Here is a 19,735-nt window from a genome sequence, read left to right as displayed (position 1 = left end):
AGACAGATCCAAAGTAACGGTTTAACTCGTCTGCCATTTCTTTGTTCCCCATAATAAATTCCCCTGCTTCTGTCTTCAAGGGACCCACATTTGCCTTGACTATTTTTTTCCTCTTCACGTACCTAAAAAAACTTTTGCTATCCTCCTTTATATTATTGGCTAGTTTACCCTGTCCAATTTCTTGCACTGATGGGATATTTGGTACTGTGGTTTTTTGACATTTTGGCTTTATGTCATGGCCATCTCTGCCGTCCAAATTGTAGAGAGGTTTCTGTACATGTAGGTGCACAGTGGACATTAGTGCCAGAAGATCCTGCCATAAAGCCCATAATGTTTTGAGGAGTAGCGATACCTGCTTCCAATTTATTATTCTGGGACATGGGCTACCTACAGCAAACACCTCCTAAGTACTGGGGATATGATGTCAATGTGTCAACGCTAATGTCAATGGTTGTGGCATAATTAGTGAGCCATTCAGGCTTTTGATAGTAACTCCTTGGCCAATGTTCTCATCATTGCAGCTGGCTGATTTTATTTAGGATTTTAAATAAGCCTCAATGGTTAGACTTAAGAAACGTACGGTATTCCAAACTATCACAGCATGTGATTACCAGGAGAAGAGAGGAAAAAATTAAATAATGTTCTTGAAGCTTTATTGGAAAATGTGCAACATCCTCGACGACTCAAATTGAAGGAGTATTTGAGATGATAAGTGGGAAAAGGAGTACATAACCTCCCAAGCTAGACACGGCTAGACACAAAATGCTGGAGTAACTCAGCGGGACAGGCAGCATCTCTGGAGAGAAGGAACGGGTGACGTTTCGGGTCGAGACCCTTCTTCAGACCGATGTCAGGGGAGTGGGCAGGACAGAGATAGAATGTAGTCGGAGACAGTAAGACTGGTGGGAGAACTGAGAAGGGGGAGAAGATGGAGAGAGAGGGAATGCAAGGGCTATTTGAAATTAGAAGTTAGAGAAGTTAATGTTCATACCGCTGGGGTGTAAGCTACCCAAGCGAAATATGAGGTGCTGTTCCTCCAATTTACGCTGGGCCTCACTCTGACAATGGAGGAGGCCCAGGTCAGATTGGGAATGGGAGGGGGAGTTTAAGTGCTGAGCAACTGAGATCAGGTAGGTTAAGGCAGACTGAGCTGAGCTTGGTCTCGACGATGTACAGGAGTTGACACCTGGAACAGCGGATACATTAAATGAGGTTGGAGGAGGTGCAAGTGAACCTCTGCCTCACCTGGAAAGACTGTCGGGGTCGTTGGATGGAGTCGATGGGGGAGGTAAAGGGACAGGTGCTGCATCTCCTGCAGTTGCAGGGGAAGGGACCTGGGGAGGGGGTAGTTTGGGTGGGAAGGGACGAGTTGACCAGGGAGTTATGGAGGGAACGGTCTCTGCGGAAAGCAGAAAGTGGTGGAGATGGGAAGATATGGCCAGTAGTGGGATCCCGTTGGAGGTGGCGAAAATGTTGGAGGATTATATGCTGTATGCGACGGCTGATGGGGTGGAAGGTGAGGACACGGGAGACTGTCCTTGTTACGAATGGGGGGTATCAAGGAGACCCTAGTGAGAGCCACATCCATAATGGAAGAAGGGAACCCCCGTTTCCTAAAGAATGAGGACATGCAACACCTGTCCCTTTACCTCCCCCCTCGACTCCTTCCAAGGACCCCGACGGTCTGTTCAGGTTAGGCAGAGGTTCACTTGCACGTGCTCCAATCTCATCTACTGTCTCCGCTGTTTCAGGTGTCAACTCCTGTATATCGGCGAGACAAAGCGCAGGCTGGGCGATCGTTTCGCTTAACACCTCCGCTAAGTCCACCTTAACCTACCTGAGCTCCCGGTTGCTCAGCACTTTAACCCCCCCTCCCATTCCCAATCTGACCTTTCTGTCCTGGGCCTCCTCCATTATCAGAGTGAGGCCCAGTGCAAATTGGAGGATCAGTACCTCGTATTTCGCTTGGGTAGCTTACACCCCAGCAGTATGAACATTGACTTCTCTAACTTCAAATAGCCTTTGATTTCCCTCTCCATCCCCTCCCCTTCCCTGTTCTCCTACCAGTCTTACTGTCGGACTATCTCTGTCCTGCCCACTCCCCTGACGTCAATCTGAAGAAGGGCTCGACCCGAAACGTCACCCATTTCTTCTCTCCAGAGAACAGCTGCCTGTCCCACTGAGTTACTCCAGCATTTTGTGTCTACCTTCGATTTAAACCACCATCCGCTGGTTCTTTCCTACACATAACTTCTCAAACTGCCCACCCCCCACCCCGATAGCTGCAGAGTATTTGAGCCCTACATTGGTGCTAACAGCCTTTTTGGAGCCTACAATATTGGAGTGGAAGCAATAATCTCTACTTCTTGGTGACTGTTTTGAAAAGAGAAAACTAATCTTGTTCTGTACAGTATTATTTAGCTATAATTCATGGATCCAGATTTTGCAGTATTTTTCTAGCAGATCCAAGTCGAATGTAGATTGTATAGCTTGAAGAAGACTAGTTCATTTTTTTCTGTGATTATATGTGCGCTCTTTAATGGTTTTTAAGTACTAAAGTGTTTCTAATCTTTTGAAAGGTTAATTAAAACATTTAGTTGTTTATACATTTTAACTGAACAGAAGAGGCATTCAAAAAGCTTAAAAACCATGCAGCATTCACGGTCAAAAGCACAGATCGGGTCTTTGTCATCTTATGAGTTGTGTTGGCAGAACTTCTTGTGGCCCACCCACATTTCCCAATTGGTGTCTCAAGATCCTTTATCTGAGTGGTGATTCAGAAACTCCATTTACCATGACCTATTTAATAGAATTACGTGGAAGTATTTTTCTTTAAAAATATAACCCATTTATGGGTTAAACCAAATATAGCCTCTGAAGTCAGTAAACTGGCAACAACTATTCAAGAAATCCTTGTACTCAAGAATTTCACATCTTTCAGATACCATACATAATGCAGGATAGACCTGAATAGTTTGTATTATTTTTGGATCTTGTAGGTCGTGGAAAGTTTTTCTCTTCCCAAAGTTCCACTCTTGGATGTGCCTGAAGAAAGTCTGGACAATGAACCAATCACACACGAAGAAAACAATAATAAAGAAGAAAGGTAATCTGTTTGCTATTGATAATATTTTTATTTAAATTACATTTAATAAAGTACAAAACTATATTTTGTCTATAACATAATCACAAAATTGTACTCTAGCTTAATATGCAGTCTTTTAAAGTTGGAAATAGACAATGCTTTGCAGTAAGCCTGTTTAATTGAATTATTTTGGAACTGCTTGTAGGTGTATTAATCGTGAGTGCAAAAAGAATCTTCTCCATTATGTTTTCATTATTTTCAACTCGAGGTAAAATAATTGTAAAGTTGTCAGGTAATGTTTATGTGGGAAATTGGCAACTTAAATTCATTTTGTCCTAAGTTATTCACCATTGTTGATAATGTGATGGTACTTTTGTACAAGTTATATTCAAGTTGGTGTTCTTTATTCCACAATATAACCTCTTAGTTATAACTAGTTCCTAAATTTATACATTTGAGATGTGATCAATTTTCTTATTTGCATCAATCTACATTGCTTGTTGTGGGTATACACAAAAAAGGTTCTTGTGGAAAACTGAAAATGAGCCATGAAACATGTTTTTGCTTATGCAGGGAACAATGTACTTCAGTTTCTGAAATTGGCATGGATAATTCTTCAAAATTAACTTTGGTGAGTACGAACATTTTAAAAAGGTTAATATTACAGTGATTTTTTTTGTGCGGTATTCATTCACAAATCTTAAATCTTCAGAATAGGCTTATTCTCTGGACTGCTTATTTGAACATGAGTAATCATTTAAGTAGTACCAATAGAGGAAAGATGAAAAAAGTAGGTAAGTACATAGTTGTTTTCAAGAACATAGTAAAACGAGGTAGCAACTGACTTTGAAAAAGCATTAAAAAGAACACCAGCCGTGAATTAGAGCTAATCATAAAATCTGAGGTCTGATGGATAATAGAAAATATCTACAGATTTTGTGCTATTCTTGTTACAACAGAGACATACAAAGAACAGCAACACTTCCAAAAAAAAGGGCAATCTCTATAGCTCTGTAAAATTAGGTAGTTCACAATCCATTTGCTTTTGTCGGATGAATGGAGTCCTGCATGGTTCTCCTGGAATAGAAGTTTGCTTTGGTCACTTACACTACAGGTGCAATGGAGCAGCAGTAGCAAGCTATGTTCAGCTTCCAAAATTAAATTCCATTTACTTCAATGTAACTGAATTTTGGAAACAGTCCAAACTCTATTTTGCAATTAGTTTATGTAACTGAGGATGAATGTCCACCATTTTACCTCTGAAAGGAAGTTTTATCCTCACTTATGCTTGTAGTTTCATTTTCTAAAGCCAATGGTATCACGAGGTTTTTTTTGCCTTGTGGTTTCTTGTTGCCAATCAGATGTAATATTGTCAATTTTTCTGCTGATTTCTCTCTAGCACAGCTATTCTTTTTCACATTACTTGTTTCAAGACAATTTATTCACTTAATTGTAGAGTTGGAAAGTATCATTGTTATTGATAATACATTTTTGAGGTGATAAGTGAGCAAAACACGAAGTGCTGGAGTAACTCAGCGGGTCTGGCAACAATCTCCTGACTGCCATGTTGTCATACTTCTACAGTGATGAATTGCCCCACATTTCAATGTGGAAAGGCTACCTATGAGGGCTTGGTTTTGGTGGGCCTGGATGAGTAGTGGAGTGAATAGGCAGTCACTTTACCCTGTGCTGTGGAGAAATCTATTGCTGGGGAGGTGCAGCAAAGAACAGGGATACCCGGCATAATAATGTTCAATCTGAACAGATGCCTTTTTTTACAGGAAAGTCTGTATCTGTGATTATTTAGCTGGTTCAAGAGCACTATTAGCGCTCTGTGGGGTAGCCTTGAAATATTCTGAATAATTTCTGAACTACTGTAACAATGCTTTCTGACTACTGTATTGATCTAATAGATTGTGAACAGATTGGTAGATAAATAAACCATTTGTTCCCATCTACCTTTTCAGAATTGGACATCTGGAACCTATGATTTAAATGCTAATAAAGAGTCTGATGTGCCAAAAGGTCTAGAGGTTTCTACTCGGGATAAAAGAGTGCGCCCAGAAATTGTTCGTCTTGATCTGAAGTGTGTGACTAATACAAGTATCTGGGAAGGTAATTGCAAATTCAGAAAATTTAAGAATCAAAGTGTATTCGGTGAGAGCTTAGTTACACTGATCTTGTTTTGAAGATTTTTCATTTGACCTTGTCAAACTGACATGTTTGACAATGGGTGCAAAAATTGCAGATTCCAGCTTTCATTTATTTGTAATTGACCAGATTCTGTGCTAATGATTGAGGAATTTCAAGAGTAAAGTTATGTTGAACCTGAAGTGTTTCTGCAGTCTTTCATGGCAGTCTTAAAAAAAGACCAACACAGTGTGAAAGCAGTTGCGCCTGGAAAACTACCCACACACCCAAGCAAAAGGTAGTGTTGAATGGCAACAGAATGGTCTGGAAATGGAGGTCCCGAATTGGGGGAAGATTACAATATTGTAGGACAGGTCAGCAAAATTAGACCAGATTCAGCTACTTGCAGGTAGGTCTACAACTGACAAATGGAAAGCATTTAGTTCAGGGTCAATGTGTTCCTGTAAGGGTGAAAGAAAATTACAGCTGTCCCAGGAAACCTAAGGGATATCGATGACAGTACAAAGAAAAAATAGTATCAAGCATATGACCATGGTAGGGAATTAAAGAAGGCCCTTCTGGAAAATTAATTGAGTGACACGAATGGACACAGAAGTAGTGGTAGTGTCTCACTCAGTGTGGGGTGAATAAACAGTTTTGTATGCTTAATCATTAGAATACCAGCTATGTTGTCTGGTTGCAGGTAAATATTAGAAATTCTTAGGTACTATTTTAAGTGTAAGCGGCTATTTAAATCTCTTAACATATATAACATATATATAACATATATATAACATATATATAACATATATAACAACTACAGCATGGAAACAGGCCTGTCCGGCCCTACCAGTTCACGCCGACCATTCTCCCTGACCTACTCTCATCTACCTGCACTCAGACCATAACCCTCTAATCCCCTCTTATCCATATACCTATCCAAACTCTTAACTGAGTTAGTGTAATTAAAAATACTATTAACTGAACCTTCTTGCCAGTCAAACTAATTTTATTGTTATTTTTGACATCTTGGGTTTCTGAATGTGAAATTTGCCGAGTATTTAAATGGTTGCTTAATGTTTTGAATTTTGTAAGATCTGACACAATACTGTTAAACAAAATTAAGGATCTTGAGATTAAACTATATGAGCATGGGTTGAGGGTTGGATAACCACAGAAAAAAAACAGTGATATTCAGGCAATTTTCATTATGGCAGTGCATAACTAGTGAAACTAGGGCGGTACAGCGGTAGATTTACTGCTTTACAGCGCCAGGGATCCAGGTTCGATCCTGACTACGGGTGCTGTCTGAACGGAGATTGTACGTTCTCCCCATGACCTGTGTGGGTTTTCTCCAGGATCTCCGATTTCCACCCACACTCTAAAGATATACAGATTTGTAGATTAATTGGCTTGGTATAAATGTAAAATTATAGTGGTGTGCGGGGATCGCTGGTCGGCATGGACTCGGTGGGCCAAAGGGCCTGTTTCCGCGCTGCATCTCTGAACTAAACTAAATTAAAAATGCTGCAAGGTGCATGGCCATTCATTATACCAACTACATAAATGGGAGAAATGTAATTTATTCATATTTGCTATATGCTAAATATATAACTCCATGCTGTGATGTGGACATAGAGGAAATACAAATCCATCATGTGAATATAGAACTATGCAGAGGAAAATGAAATTAACCATGTAGGATTTAAAAAAAAGAATTATGTTATCTACCCGTGGACACGTTGGAAAGTTAACATTAACTTGCAGCAAGCAGTTATTGAAATTAGTGAATCTTTATTGCAAGTGAAGTGGGTAAGATTAAGGAAGTTAAGTTGTTTCCAAATACACAGGACGTGATGTTAAAAATCCAAAGTGTCAAATGTCAAATGGCTCCCGGTGGTGATGGGAGGCTTATGCACTCACCTATGCTCCTCCGATGTTGAGAAAGGCTGGACAGACACGTCATTGGGGTTATCAAGTGGGCACCTACTTTCATCGCCCTTTTGCTGATTGGGTTCACGACGTCTCCAGTAGGCTCAGCGGTGCATTCTGGCGTCCCAGAACCACCCCCCTCTGCATCTGCCTAGCTGGCTTATTTGGGAGACCAAATAGGGTCTTTCCTCTTCATCCAGAGCCACTGGCTACTCCGCTCTGCCACCCCTGATGTTTCCTTGATGGCCTGGCGCAGGGCTTGTCCGCTGATCCCAGGTCCTTCATCAGTCTTACGGTTGATGTTGCCACGAATTCCCGACATCCAACTTCTATCGGGCAGATCTTTACTTTCCAGCCCCGCTGTTCTGCCTCCACTGCAAGCTCTGTATATCACAGTTTCTTTCTTTAGAAGGCTTCCTGCACAGCATCCTCCCAAGGGACTGTGAGCTCCACAAAATGCACCATGCGCTGAGTTCGACCAGAGGACAAGATCATAGAAACATAGAAAATAGGTGCAGGAGTAGGCCATTCGGCCCTTCGAGCCTGCACCGCCATTCAATATGATCATGGCTGATCATCCCGCTCAGTAGCCTGTACCTGCCTTCTCTCCATACCCCCTGATCCCTTTAGCAAAAAGGGCCACATCTAACTCCCTCTTAAATATAGCCAATGAACTGGCCTCAACTATCTTCTGTGGCAGAGAATTCCACAGACTCACCACTCTCTGTGTGAAGAAATGTTTTCTCATCTCGGTCCTAAAAGACTTCCCCCTTATCCTTAAGCTGTGACCCCTGGTTCTGGACTCCCCCAACTTCAGGCATCAAGTTGGTGATGGCTATCTCTGATTGCAATTATATTGGGCATCGGTGGTGCCTTGTGCATCTTTAGCTTCCATAACCAAGTAGGCATATAATGCATTATGGAGGAAGAGCAACAAAGATGCAGTGAATTTTAGGGCAAGATGTCTATAGGGAGGGGTTGTGTAAAATAAAGCTATATTTTTCTTTTCTTCAGTTTTAAGAACGAGGTGATGTTATTGAAATATATAAAATTATTTGCATGTACCCAATCAAGCTTTCTGAAAGGCTATCTGTCTTAGCTGGAGAGTTCAGGAGTGGTGGTATGATGAGGATTGAAATTAAGGATTTAATTCCCTATTGGTGATGGCTAATGGTGCCCAATCCTCAAATATATTAAAGCTTGAGTATTTGGGAAGTCATTGAAGGTCACGAGATGGGGGAAGGTTGTGACTTAGGGAAGAGAATCAGCCATGATTTGATGGACCAAGTTTGAGGAATGCTGGTATTTGTTCCTTGGGTGTTAACAATATTGAAGTCGCGCTAATTGGAAGAAATGTTTTGAAATGTTTGTCAAGATGCTGTTTTTTTTCCCTTTGGAGCAATTGTCTTCAGGGCGAACGCAGATTTGCCGATGAAATATGTAGTCTGACTTAGTTCTGCAAAATCTCGTTTGACTTGGACCAGTAGTGTACTAGGGTAGTAATCTTGTACAATTGTTTGCATAACATGCTGCTGAAATTTCTTCCATCTCTGGATTACAGAAAGGTTCACAGTTCTTATTACTATCCATTGATACCTTAAGTAGGATTGTCTGAAACTAATTTGATTCTGGTGATATCACAATTATACAACTTTATTCATGTAAAGATTGGAGGTGAGGTGCGAAAAGAAAGGGGAATACAAAAAATGTAACAGCACCAATGAAAATATATATGTAAACATTCTATATTTTGTGCAGAGAAAAAAGAAAACCCAAGCTTGTAAGGATTAACTTGTTGACCACTAGAAGAAACATTTCACTTTTTAAAAAATGGCTTCTGGGATGTTGTGTTTTTATAATGAAACCTAATTTTCATTTATTTTGTGAATTGGTATCTGCAAGACTACAGCATAATTTATATTAATTCAAAATGCAAAATTAACTGTTTAAGTATTCAATGAAAGAATGTTTATTCCTACTAAGCTAACTTATTTGTAGCTTGTCTCTTTCAAATCTCAGTGGACCATTATTGAAAATGTATTTTCTGTTCTTGTGTAATTTAAACAAAACCGAACTTTCAGTGGCTACAACAAAGCCAGGAAATGATTTTGCCATAGAAGAGGATTTTGGGGGTAGGGGGAGGGCATGGAACTAAAATAAGAACTACCACATTAAGTTAAAAGGATTAATATTCATATTGTTAAACTCTTGATATTTTATAACTTAAGCAGACCCCTGTCTTAGAGAGGGGTTGCATTCCTAGAAACCTTTCCTGTCACAATTTCCTGTAACAAACCTCTTTTTCCTTTTGAGTCCAATCTTATAAGCAAAGAAGCATTTCAACAGGATGTTTTTTCTCTCTTATAAATGATTTTATTGGCGATGACAATGACCTATCGCTGTTATTTAATAGCTGAAGTCTACGTTAGACTCTGGCGATGGCTAAGGCTTGTGCAAAAGACATAATGTTATCCATTTTTTATTTTTTGTTGCCCAACAAATAAGATTTGGATATGAGTCACTGCATCAATTGAGTTAGCAGTCACAACCAACTACCTCCTTAAGGAGGGTCTCAACCCGAAACGTCAACCATTCCTTCTCTCCATAGATGCTGCCTGTCCTGCTGAGTTACTCCAGCTTTTTGTGTCTCTCTTCGGTTTAAACCAGCATCTGCAGTTCCTTCATACACATTCCTCCTTTGCCACGCCCATTCCAGTCTGAAGACGGGAATAGACATCTCAGAATGCAGTGGTCGCAGCACTCTTCATCTACAGGTGTTTTCTCTGACGTGCAAGACTTGTGGTTGAGGAACGGGTTTAGGAAGTGGGGAGATCAGGGAAAGGGATGGAATTCAAGGTTCTGGGTTCTTGAAGAAAAGTGATGTAGTTCTGGGAGATAAAAAATTAAAGCATGGTGAATTAATGGAAGTCGAGTAAGGCCCCAAGGGTTACCTTAAGGAGCTGGCCATGACCACCGTGTGTCCTTACATTGCAGCATGCCAGAGCATATGCTTTGCAGATTAAGTGTGCGGCAGCGCTGCACTATGTGGTATGTTCGTATATCTTCAGACAGGTGAAAACGTGGTAAAGGAGGGACTCAGCTGTGACTGCCAACCCAATTGATGTAGTGACGTTTGATCAAAATTTTATCGCCCCACAGTGTTGAGACCACACTGTGATAAAATGAGTCATAAAATGAGACAAAAAATAAATTTATGGTTTATTTTGCATTTTATTTAATTTTTTTTTAAAGCATAGGGTTTAATTTTTTTCTGGCATATATTCTGTATGAGTGAATTTTGTTCAATTTCTCAAATTTTGGGGTAATGATTTGTGAATTTTATAAGCACAAATTTCCATTACACAAATGACTAGCTTGTATGTGAATTTGGAAAAACTATTCCAAGGAGATACCAATATTTTGCTCCCAAACAAAACTGATTTTATTTTTGGATTTTCTTTAACCCAATTTTAATTTATTTCTAAAAATGAATAGCATGTATCAGAATACTATTGCTTAAACAAATTTCAAGCTGTCCAATAAGTTTATATAAATCAAAATTAGTTGCTATCATATGCCACAGAATTTGAAATTTCAAGTCACTATTCATTTGGAATGCTCCCAAGTTATGTAGAAAGTAAATTGCAGAGGAACAAATTAACCTATTGTTCTTTACTACATAAAGTAGAACCAGCTCCAGTATGTGAGTTTACTTTAAAAAACCTTGGCTGTTTTTTTTGCTTCATCTCTCCATCTGTAAACTTGTTATTTAATGAGAAATTGTATTATGTTCAGTCCTCACTTTGTATTTGGCCTCTTTTTTCTGCTAGTTTTTCAATAATGTAGACATTAAAAAGCAAGAATAATGATCCTCTCCATGTAGTACATTTCATTAATTTAAAGATCCCAAGATACCACATGGGTATTATTTTGATTATTGATTACATTGATTATTTTATCAAATGTGGGTCACAATGTTTTCAAAAAGCTGTTGTACAGTAAGATTTATGTATTGCTTTGGTATAATTAATCAATTTGGCTATTAGTGGCCCTGGAAGAGCGATATAGATTGACCAGAACAGTAGGAGAACTCTCACTGCTCATCTTTGAAAGCTCCACAGGATTTTTTGTTTATATGATTGACAAAAATTGGTACCTCTAAAGTAGGGATTCCTTAAAACTGTATCAATATTTCTATCTAAATATGATCTAGGGATATATAGGCTAATCTCCTAGAAAATCTCCACCCAGTCGAGTGTGTCATGATTCTAAACTGATCCAGCACTGTTTTTCTCAACTTCCACAATTCTGCTTTACTTTGTAGCATGTTGCAAATTTAACATGGGCAGCTCAGATTGACAATGACAACTAGACTAAAGTTAGATGGGAAAATTGGAATACTGAAGTCGAAAATCAACTAAAATGGGCTAGTGTGTGGCTATTATGATTAAATGATTTTCATTAAGCTACATATTTGGAAAGAAATCAGTGATCTAATCAATTTTCTGCACTCAAGTTACTCAGGCATGGTAATTTTGTAAAATAAAGGAGTGCTATTTAAAATCCAAATTGCTTCTGACTACTTGTAAGCTTCAAAATGTATTTTAATAAATTTTATCACTTTATTCCCATTTCAAGTAAAGGAATTGGTAGATTACCAAGGTGAAAGTTCATGAAAATAATGAGATTTTGATAATTTCCCCTTCCAAATGTAAAAAATATACCAAGTTCCTCGAAGCACCACATACTTGCATTACTATAATCACAAATGTTTTAGGATTGTAAAGCCTAATATTCAATGTTTGAGTACTAGTTAATGTGATTGCACTACCACATGTGATTATTTTATTTCTATGATGGCTCGTTATTTATCTGGTTGTGTCACCGATCCATAGAGGTTGTATATCACTGTTGTGCTGCATTGCTGATCTGAACAATGGTGCTGGTAAATGACAATACACTTGATATTGGCCCAGACCTCTGTTTTTTGTTGAATCCAGGTGCTCATTCTGAAAATGTTTGTATTGATTCTGGACATATACACAAAATACTGAGTTAACACAGCGGGACAGGCAGCATCTCTGGATAGAATGGGTGACGTTTCGGGTCGAGACCCTTCTTCAGACTGTCAGGGGAGTGGAAGGGTAAGGTATGAAAACAAGAGATCAAATGGGATGAAGTGCAAGGAAAATGTAGAATGGATCATTGTTAGAAGGTGGCAACGAGGCATACAATCAGTAACATTTAATCAGGAGGACAGTAAAACTAGTCAGAGAACTAGAATGGGAGAGAGAGGGAAAGCACGGGTTATTTGAAGTTAGAGCTGTCAATATACATACCACTGGGTTGTAAGCTGCCCAGGTGAATTCTGGAATTGTGGAATTTTCTTAACAATAAAGTTTCGGAAAGGGCTTCAGCAATTCAAGATTTTTAAAAAAATCAATAGAAGGAATGCATTAATTTTAGAAGCCTCTTTATGATTTTTATTTTGGAAGATTAGCCAGACTAAATGGGAATCCCGTAATGGTGGGACTGTCGTATGTTGAAAGACTGGAGCGACTGGGCTTGTATACTCTGGAATTTAGAAGGATGAGAGGGGATCTTATCGCAACATATAAGATTATTAAGGGATTGGACACACTAGAGGCAGGAAACAGGTTCCCGATGTTGGGGGAGCCCCAAACCAGAGGCCACAGTTTAAGAATAAGGGGTAGGCCATTTAGAACGCAGATGAGGAAAAACGTTTTCACTCAGAGAGTTGTGAAGCTATGGAATTCTCTGCCACAGAAGGCAGTGGAGGCCAATTCCCTGGATGCTTTCAAGAGAGAGTTAGATAGAGCTCTTAAAGATAGCGGAGTCAAGGGATATGGGGAGAAGGCAGGAACGGGGTACTGAGTATGGATGATCAGCCATGATCACAGTGAATGGCGGTGCTGGCTCGAAGGGCTGAATGGCCTACTCCACCTATTGTCTATTGTCTAATTTTTTTTGTATGATTAATTCCTCAAACTCCTCTCACCCCTGCTTATAGACCAGTGATGCATTTTTTTAATTGTGAGTACAGTCAGATTAATAATCTGAGAGCCATTTTAAAAATGCAAATCCTGTATTACTTCAAAAGTCCTGGTTGCAGTAATTCTATTTGTGCTCCTGGGCCTGTGCTTTAGCTTACCTGCAGTTTCTCTGCAGTTACTCTGGGAAATCTGAGCTCTGAAACTACACTAGGTTAGTAGTAGCATAAATTTAGTCGCTTTATTAATTTCCATGGAAAATGATACAGCTTTGATACCTGTCAGTTTAAAATGATTTAACTTCTTTGTTTCAAAGAAGACTTGGACCTTTCAGCTTCCCAGGATTCAAATCTTTCCTTGTGCAATGTCACCCAACATTATAATGTTTCATTCTGATTTGAGATTATAATTTTAGCATCTTGTGTACTAGTAGACAAAATAAAATCTGCATAGTCTATCTTGAACCATGATGCGTAACATAGTATGAAGAATCCAGCTCCTGCTGTAGGTAAGTATGGGTTGAGGAATGGTGAGCGTTGTCGTCCTTTTACTTACTGATGCAGGCTGGATAGAACTGCTCCATTGCCTGGATTTGGCTCACTGGCTCCTTGTTGTGCATTCGGCCATACAGATAAGGTATAACAAACATGATTATTTTTGTGGTCATATTTTGGGAACATCAAATTGTGCAATGATAGTTTAGTCATTTCATGAAATACAGTGGTGATATTTTTGGAACTTACAATCCTTGTGTTAGGAAGCTCTTGATTTGGTTGTTACTAAACTGTTGCAGTAGTGTTGAATTTATGTCATTGCCAATTTTTCTTTTGTTCCTTGTGTAGATCCGGTTCCTGCATTTAAATCATGGCAGGATGAATACGAGCATGAATTGGGAGAGGCACAACTCTCACCGCAGGCTGGGAGACTGACTAACCACCCACTTGAAGAAGACCCACAGCCTATGTTATGCCGCCGTTACCTTCATTTTGGTCATAGGCAGCGTTTTCTAGATGAGTCTGATTCAATAACTGCCTCGCTGAAAGGACTTTCCACCTTTAGGTATGATTTGTACTGCTCTTTCATTTATTATTCCCATTGCTCCATAATGTCATTTCTACTGTTTGGTTGCAGTTCTTCAGTGCCTTGTATTTTCCGATGTCGTAAACGCAACGGATTGATTTTGGTTCTTGAATTGCATATTTTTCTGTACAGTACTATTTGCCATCGGAATTAAACATTTGACTTCTCCTACTCCCCATTTGAATTCCAGATCAGGGAATGGTCCTCTTGCCAATTAACAATAATTTTGCAGTGCACAACAGTTTCATTTATGGCAATCGATCGTGCAATTTTCAAGCGACGATATAAATAATTTATGATGGTTTGTTTAATCATGTCATTCTGCTTTGCACGTATGTGCCTAAGGGTGCACTTTGACTGAATAAAAAAATTGTGATGATTATCCACTTGCATTTCTTAAACCCAGGTGCTCTGAGGCTGATTGTAATGAACCTATTGTCATCTTTTGCAAAATTGGATTATTTGAAATAACCATGTCTGATTGGGCCAACTGTTGATTGTATAAACTCACCATCACAATCTTACTTTATACTTTCGTGTTTATTGTTAATTGCTTTTGATAGATGACATTGTTTGGATAATTCTTTCCACAATAAACATCATTATTATTTGATGTCAAACTTCTTATGCCTCACCAGTGAGAGATGTACCAAGAGATTTTGTATTTCTATTTTTGTGGAAGCTTTAAATTTCCCTCTTAACTATTGTAATTATATTTTAAGGCCTCGAAGATCATCGCTTGATTCCAAAGATGATGAAAAGGAAGAGCAGACTCAGTTGCAGCTGACAAAAAAGATTCAGAATATTAAAAAGAAAATTAAGTTATTTGAAGAACAATTTGAGAATGATCAAAAGTACAAGGTGAGCTTTTGAAAGTGTTATGAATGGTGACTGGCCAAATGGATTGCCGTTGAAGGTAAACACAGAAATATTTTTGTCATATTCCCTGACATTCATTTCCTGAATATTTGATCTTTATTGGAGATATTACAAAGCAAAAATATATTCAGTCAATATATTGGTGTATACTCCAATTTCACACATGATTAGAGCTATGTGTTTTTTATTTAGCGGGATTTGAGGGGAGGGGTGGGGTGGGGGGGGGAGGGAGGGGTGGGGAGGGGGAGGGGGGGAGGGGGGGTGGGGGGAGGGGGTGGGGGAGGGGAGGGAAGGGGTGGGGTGGGGGAGGGAAGGGTGGGGGAGGGGAGGGAAGGGTGGGGGAGGGGAGGGAAGGGTGGGGGAGGGGTGGGGGAGGGGAGGGAAGGGGTGGGGGGAGGATGGGGGGGATGGAGTGGGTGAGTGGGGAGAGGAGGGGGGGTTAAGGGGGATTGAGTGGGGGTGGTGAAGGTGCTAGACCAATACAGGAGAGGCTTTGGGTCCACGGCTCGCTCTGGCTGCAACGCTGGCGCCATGGGGCCGAGGTGAGTGGCACCCTCTCCCCTTCCCTGTCCCCCTCTCCCCTTCCTTGTCCCCTCCCCTTCCCTGTCCCCCTCTCCCCTTCCTTGTCCCCCTCTCCCCTTCCCTGTCCCCCTCTCCCCTTCCCTGTCCCCCTCTCCCCTTCCCTGTCCCCCTCTCCCCTTCCCTGTCCCCCTCTCCCCTTCCCTGTCACCCTCTCCCCTTCCCTGTCCCCTCTCCCCTTCCCTGTCCCCCTCTCCCCTTCCCTGTCCCCCTCTCCCCTTCCCTGTCCCCCTCTCCCCTTCCCTGTCCCCCTCTCCCCTTCCCTGTCCCCCTCTCCCCTTCCCTGTCCCCCTCCCCTTCCCTGTCCCCCTCTCCCCTTCCCTCTCCCCTTCCCTGTCCCCCTCTCCCCTTCCCTGTCCCCCTCTCCCCTTCCCTGTCCCCCTCTCCCCTTCCCTGTCCCCCTCTCCCCTTCCCTGTCCCCTCTCCCCTTCCCTGCTCCCCTCCCCTGTCCCCCTCTCCCCTTCCCTGTCCCCCTCTCCCCTTCCCTGTCCCCCTCTCCCCTTCCCCGTCCCCCTCTCCCCTTCCCTGTCCCCCTCTCCCCTTCCCTGTCCCCCTCTCCCCTTCCCTGTCCCCCTCTCCCCTTCCCTGTCCCCCTCTCCCCTTCCCTGTCCCCCTCTCCCCTTCCCTGTCCCCCTCTCCCCTTCCCTGTCCCCCTCTCCCCTTCCCTGTCCCCCTCTCCCCTTCCCTGTCCCCCTCTCCCCTTCCCTGCCCTCCTCTCCCCTTCCCTGCTCCCCTTTCCTGCCCCCCTCTCCCCTTTCCTGCCCCCCTCTCCCCTTCCCTGCCCCCCTCTACGAGGAATGGGCCCAACAGGTCCACGGCCTAGTTATTTATATAAACTGAAGTTTGCCTTGCAGAATCTTATCTGACTTCTATCTTCTTGCAGACCTCTTTTGCTCTTTCCTTCCGACCCTCTTACCTTATGCTTTTTAAATCTCGAGTGCTCTGCTTTTTGCAGAAAGAATTGGGCAAAATCATTTGCAGCCTTGATTAATATTGCGCCAATTTCTTATTCTTGTTGCTGATTTAGAACTTTTACCACCCTATCTCATGTCCCAACTCATCTAAAATGAGGGGACAACCTTGGGCTTAATCAGATTTTGTAACAATCCCTTTGGATTCCGATTTTCTAACCCTGTCTCTGCACTACAACCACCAAGCCGTTCAAGTCTATTTGCCATTAAACATCTGATCTAACCCTTTGTCACTTCAAGATATTACATTCCAGTAACGTTGACTCGCCTTTCCTTGGACATTGTGTGGAATTCTCCTAATGACATCCTTAAATACGCACTCACCTTTGTAATTATTACACCTGATTTAGAACTCTACAACATCTGACTTTTTATCCTCTCTGATGGCAGACTTTTCTGCCGAACCCTTTCATTTTCGGCAAATGTACTTTCAATCATTGATGTGTATGCCTGAAATTCACTCCCAGAATTTCTTGCATCTGTCTGAACTTTGATAATTGTAATTAATTTATTAGCCAAATGTGTAAACATACAAGGAATTTGATTTGCCAACAGTCAGACAAAAAAGCAACAGATACATCACCACATAAAAAGTAAACTTTCACTTAAACAGCCACCACAACAGCATGTGAGAATCCCCAGGGCACGCAGCATAAGTGGAGACCCACAGCCATCAGTTCAATGTCCGGGCCACACACAAGCTCCTTCACCATGATGTGACCAGAGTTATACCGACCGCTGTCACTCTCCCTGTCCGCCTCAACGGTCAGAAAGTCATCCACACTCGCACTAGACTCCGGGATGTCCTCATGGAGGGATGTCCTCATGGAGCCATGTCCCTGCAAAACACCGAGATCACTGCACTCACGGCACTCCCTCTGAGTCCTCGCCAGTGCAGGCAGCACGTCAATCTTGTTTTTTCGGTGACCTCACATTTCCAACTGTGATGGCTTTTCTCCTCTTCTCCCGCGGTCGGGGCAATCGAAACTTCTGCGGCCGGGGCGATCGAAGCTCCCGCAGTCGGCAATCGAAGTTCCCGCATTGTGGCTATCGAAGCTGCCGCGATCAGGGCGGTCGTAGCTCCTGCGGTTGGAGCCGCAGTCGATCCCTAACAAAGGGACCGCCAGCTCCACGATGTTAAAACCACAGTGTAGATGGAGATACGATGAAAAAGTCACATCTCCGTCGAGGAAAGAGATAAAAAAGGTTTCCCCCACCCCCACATAATACAAAATCTAAAAGTACACTAAAAACATACAAGTAAACACAGACCAAAACAGCAAAAGAAGAAAAGACGAGACGGGCTGGTGTTTCACCCTCTGTCTTTAAAGATCTGCTTCTCTGATCTGGGATAATCGATATTATGACTAGAGACATTGTTTTTATAACTATCATCAATGATTCAATTTGAAATAGTCATGAAAATGAATGCAAAATTACAAATCACAAGATTACAAATGCACCAAATTAGCAATATGAAAGCATCTGAGTGTTTTGTAGACAATTGGAAGTCTCTGAAATATAGTCGCTGTTACATTTTATAGATAGGTGGCAAATGAAAGGTCCTATAAACAACATTGACATAAATTGACCAGATAATTTTCTCGGGACCATTAATTAAGGGGCAAATATTGTCCTTTAACTAATGGGAACTTGAACATTCCCTCATCATTTTTGTTGCACTGTTTGGTTAATTCATGATCAAATCTCTTGCATGGGACTGCACTTCTGTCTCAGAATTGAAAGGAAATAGAGCAAAAACATAAATAGATACAATGAAAAATTAAGACGTGTGTGTGTCACCACAAGGTGGGAGCTATCACATTTTTGCAATATGTTATTTTGCTATTCTTTTCTTAGAAAAGCAGCACCTATTGCTGTAGGATTAATATTAGGTAAAAATAATCAATTAATTGTATAAACTTTAGCAGGCAAAATTTCTGAAATTATATTTTTGCGTGCTAATGCTCTACTTAATGGCAAAATATGGTGTTTTCTTCCAGCCGTCCCACAGTGACAAAATAGCAAATCCAAAGGTTTTGAAATGGATGAATGAATTAGTCAAGTTACGCAAGCAATTTAAAGGTAAAGACTTCATGATGTGACTTGTATACACAGGTCAATTTGACAGTTGTTATCACGTAGAACAATACAGCACAGGGATAGGCCCTTTGGACCTCTATGTGCTGAACATGATGCCAAGTTAAACTGATCTCATCTACCTGTACATGATCCATATCGCTCTATTCCCTGCACATTTAGCCCCTACTGGAAATCTGAGGAATGTTGTTATACAGCAGCTATCTGCTGGGATGGAATTCTTAAAACTGAGTGGTTGGTGATTTGAAAATGCATTTGTAAGAAGCTATTTGGTGAAATGATTCCAAATCACAGCCAATTTTTTTAAAGATATAGATGGATTGAGAAGAGTCATTTCCTCCAACCCAGAGATGATGATGGGAAAGAAGTAATCTGATGTGGGAAATAAGTAATCTGATGTGTGCATTAGTGGTGGTGGGGGTGGGGTGGGGGGTAGAATGCAGATGTTAAAAACTCCAAAAGAAACTTGGAGCTTGCAGTAGTAAGCACAAAGCAGTGGAGAAATTGCAGTACCTGTGCATGTGGTAGCCACAGTTGGGATGGCCATATCAACTGACCTTTTGTAGCTGAATGGAGCTACATCATAATGAAAGCATAGAATGCTGACAGGTACAGGCCCTTCAGCCCATGATGTCTGTGCCAAACACAATGCCAAATTAAACAGCACATCTAACTACATGCGATCTGTATCCCTCAATTTCCTGCCAGTTCATGAATCTGTCTAGAGGCCTCTTAAATGTTGCTATCATATTTGCTTCCATCACTTCCCCTAACAGTTTGTTCCAGGCAACTGTCATTCTGCGTGTGTGTGTGTATACATGCATGTGTTTTGGGAAGGAGGGGGATTGGAGAATTTGCCTCGTAAATCTACTTTAAATATTTCCCCTCTCACCTTAAAGCTATGTTTTCTAATATTTGATATTTCCACCCTGGGGAAAAGCCTCTGACTCTCTCATAAGACATTGATG

General features: G+C 41.2%; 1 protein-coding gene across 5 annotated transcripts in view; it reads left to right on the top strand.

Annotated features, from left to right (window-relative positions):
• The window catches only part of LOC144600067 (protein FAM13B-like), a 70,639-nt gene that overhangs the window by 36,480 nt on the left and 14,424 nt on the right, over window positions 1-19,735 (top strand). For all 5 annotated transcript variants that reach the window (XM_078411438.1, XM_078411435.1, XM_078411436.1 and 2 more), the window contains 6 exons: window positions 3,000-3,106; window positions 3,659-3,716; window positions 5,053-5,200; window positions 14,001-14,217; window positions 14,961-15,099; window positions 18,671-18,752. In XM_078411438.1, coding sequence (XP_078267564.1) covers window positions 3,000-3,106; window positions 3,659-3,716; window positions 5,053-5,200; window positions 14,001-14,217; window positions 14,961-15,099; window positions 18,671-18,752 — 751 coding nt within the window. The remainder of the gene's footprint in view (window positions 1-2,999; window positions 3,107-3,658; window positions 3,717-5,052; window positions 5,201-14,000; window positions 14,218-14,960; window positions 15,100-18,670; window positions 18,753-19,735) is intronic.

Source organism: Rhinoraja longicauda, chromosome 14 (assembly GCF_053455715.1).
Source record: "Rhinoraja longicauda isolate Sanriku21f chromosome 14, sRhiLon1.1, whole genome shotgun sequence".
Taxonomy (NCBI): Eukaryota; Metazoa; Chordata; class Chondrichthyes; order Rajiformes; family Arhynchobatidae; genus Rhinoraja; species Rhinoraja longicauda.
This window is presented reverse-complemented; position numbering and strand designations above follow the sequence as displayed.